Source organism: Otolemur garnettii, unplaced genomic scaffold (assembly GCF_000181295.1).
Source record: "Otolemur garnettii isolate 467f Iridium unplaced genomic scaffold, OtoGar3 scaffold00179, whole genome shotgun sequence".
Lineage (NCBI taxonomy): Eukaryota > Metazoa > Chordata > Mammalia > Primates > Galagidae > Otolemur > Otolemur garnettii.
This window is the reverse complement of record NW_003852574.1, coordinates 2,114,490-2,117,052: the sequence shown is the minus strand read 5'-3', so window position 1 is coordinate 2,117,052 and position 2,563 is coordinate 2,114,490. Positions and strand designations below refer to the sequence as shown.

At 58.2% G+C, this 2,563-nt stretch overlaps 1 protein-coding gene across 1 annotated transcript; it reads right to left on the bottom strand.

Annotated features, from left to right (window-relative positions):
- Nucleotides 1-810: 810 nt before the first annotated feature.
- FAM212A (family with sequence similarity 212 member A) lies at nucleotides 811-2,563 on the bottom strand. The gene is made up of 2 exons (XM_003800601.2): nucleotides 2,379-2,563; nucleotides 811-1,650 (listed from the first exon to the last, which is right to left on the bottom strand). The coding sequence occupies exons 1-2, from the start codon at nucleotides 2,427-2,429 to the stop codon at nucleotides 853-855; spliced, it is 849 nt and encodes a 282-aa protein (XP_003800649.1). The 5' UTR covers nucleotides 2,430-2,563; the 3' UTR covers nucleotides 811-852.

Below are 2,563 nucleotides of genomic sequence, written 5' to 3'. Positions count from 1 at the left end.
GGGGGGGACACATACAGCCTTTTCTCTTTTCAATCCCATCCTGGGCCCCTCACACCTTCTTGAAGCATTCTTTCACCAAATGGAGCCAGCAAATGGGCTGGGGGTGGGGCAAGGGGTGAGAGCCTGAGTAAGAGCCTTGAGCTGCTTGCTTGGCCAGCCCCACTGGCTTCCTCCCACCTTGCACAGCCCCCCTTTCACAGCTCACTCCCAGGGGACTCGTGGCTTCCTGCCTCCTGCTTGCTGGCCAAATCCTCTTAAAATAGTTTCAGATGTTTCCTGTCTTGAGCTGCTTATGCTCTTGGCTTGGGCTCCTAATGGCCTGACAGTGCCTGCTAGTCCTTGCCAGGCTGCCCTATGTCTGCTCACCTACCCAATCTCTCCTAAACTCCACCCCCTATCAGGATAACAGAACTGGTTCAGCGGGTGACAGGCTGGGTGCCTGAGCCTGGGCTGCGGGTGCTGGTCCTGGAGCTGAGCTGTGAGGGTGAGAAGGAGGACACTGCCTTCCCACCTCTGCACTATGAGCTGTGACAAGGCAGCCACCTCTATCAGCTGGCTCAAGGAACTGAGCCCTGCATCCCAAGCCCTGAATCTTGAGCCCACAGTAGGCATTCAATAAATGCTTGTTGAAGGAAAGCATAGTGGAGAGGAGGATGATAGAACATGAGGTAGTAATCTACACGGGTGTGACATGGTATAACAAGGCCCTCACAGGAAGAGAAAAAGCTCTTTAGAAGATTTGCGTGACTGGCCTGTCCATCCTAGGGTGGGGGCTACCTCCTGAATCCTTAGAGGTAAAAAGTCAGAACAGTCTAGAAAAAGGCCTTTATTATCCCAGAATGGAGGGCAGGGTCAGAGGTAGCTGACATCATTGCAGATGATGGGCTGGCGGCTACGGCAGTTCATGAGAGCTACAAAACGTGAGATGTCCCCAGGCAGCTCGGGTTCCGGGCAAGGAGGGCATGACAAACGCTTTCCCATGATAGCTGCCCGACGAGCCTTGGCCAGCCGGCGCCGAAACTGCTCCGAGAGGCCAAGCAGGAACTGTGGGGGCCGAGCACGGGCACGGTGCCCACCTCTATCCCCCCCTTCACTGGCTGTCTCAGGCAGTTCCATCCAGTTGTGCACCAAGTCAGCAAAACAGTTGTCCCCCAGCACGAGGGGCTGGCGACTACGACCCCTATTCAGTAAAGCTGCTGTCCAGTCCTCTGCTTCCAGTCCCTGCCAATGCTCCAGGCAGGCATCTGGAGTGGACTTGGGGCGTGGACGGTGTACAGGTGGTGCCCTGGCTACAGGGGCCCTGCTGGGAAGGGGGAGCCCACTGAAAGAGAGGCGTTGGTTATGAGTGGGCCATGCTGGGGGTGCTGGGTGCTGGGATACAGGCAGCTCTTCTTCTTGCCATGTGCTGCCTGATACCTCAGAGAAGCCAGAGTCCCAGTCCAGTGCATGTTCTCTGGGGCCCCCTAAGGCTGCACCCCTGTCTTTTGTCACCACTGCTTCCTCTTCCTCTTCTTCCACACAGCAGACAGAGTCCTCTTCCAAGGCATCTGAGGCCCTAAGCTGGTGGCTGGGCCGCACACCCAGGCCTGTTTTGGGGGTTGGTTGTAGAGGACCAGGCATTGGGGGTGAACCTGTGTCCCGGCCACACAGCTGAGAGGAAGAGAGGGCAAAAGTTGGAAAGATACTGCTTTTTATCCCTGCCTGCCCTCAGGCAAGGCCAACCCTGAGAACAGAGGATCCAGGAGGGCTTGATAGGCCTGCTGGGCTGGGTAGCAAGGATGCTAGTGAGCACAGGGCCAGCATGGGGGCGCTGGCACATGTGTGGCTTTCATCCACAGACCTGGTGGTGGCAATCCTGCACGCTGCAGCACGCAGGGCTGGGCAAGTTGGCACCCGCCACCAGGGCGGGCAGGGTTGTAGACGTGAATAGGGAAGTAGGTCCTGCCCAGGGTTGGAGGTGCATACCATGTCTCTTGGGGAATTCAGCTCTCCACATCCCAAAGTGTCTTTCAGAGAAAGACAGTGTTTGCTAGGTATAGGGTAGAAGAAGGAGGTCAAGCCAGCCTGAGGTAGGGGGCGTTCACAACAGCTATAGCACCTCTTTAGTCCCTTGCCGCCCCATGCTCTGTCCCAAAAGAAGCCTCCACCACATCCATCCTCCTTCACCATCCGCCCCAGCAGCACAGCCAGCTGGGCGGCTGTTACCTGATGCCTAGAGCAGACGCGGGCCATCTGGGCTGTCTGCGCCGCGCCACCCCGCCCCTATCCCGTCTCGGATGGGCACACTGGGACTATCCCGCACCCATTGGTTGTTTTGGACGGGCGGCAGCCTGGCACCTCACACGTCCTCTTGAACCACACCCTCTCCCAAGCCTCACCAGTTCCCAGCGGAGCTGGCTGAGGAAGCTGTCAAGCCGAGCGCTGTGCATTTCCGTGCTGGAACCCCCACCAAGACTGCCAGTTCCTCCTGGAACCCAGGCGGGAGCCGTACAAAGAGGGCTGGGCTGGCCGGCCAGCGGTTCCCTCACTCCTCGCCTTGCCCGGTGGCTTCTAGCTCTCTGGA

Excerpts from the sequence above, each read along its gene's own strand:
- FAM212A (XM_003800601.2), bottom strand. The coding sequence starts at position 2,429 with ATGCACAGCGCTCGGCTTGACAGCTTCCTCAGCCAGCTCCGCTGGGAA. Across the intron at positions 1,651-2,378 it reads GCCAGCTCCGCTGGGAACTG|CTGTGTGGCCGGGACACAGG; the intron begins GTGAGGCTTGGG and ends TCTTCCTCTCAG.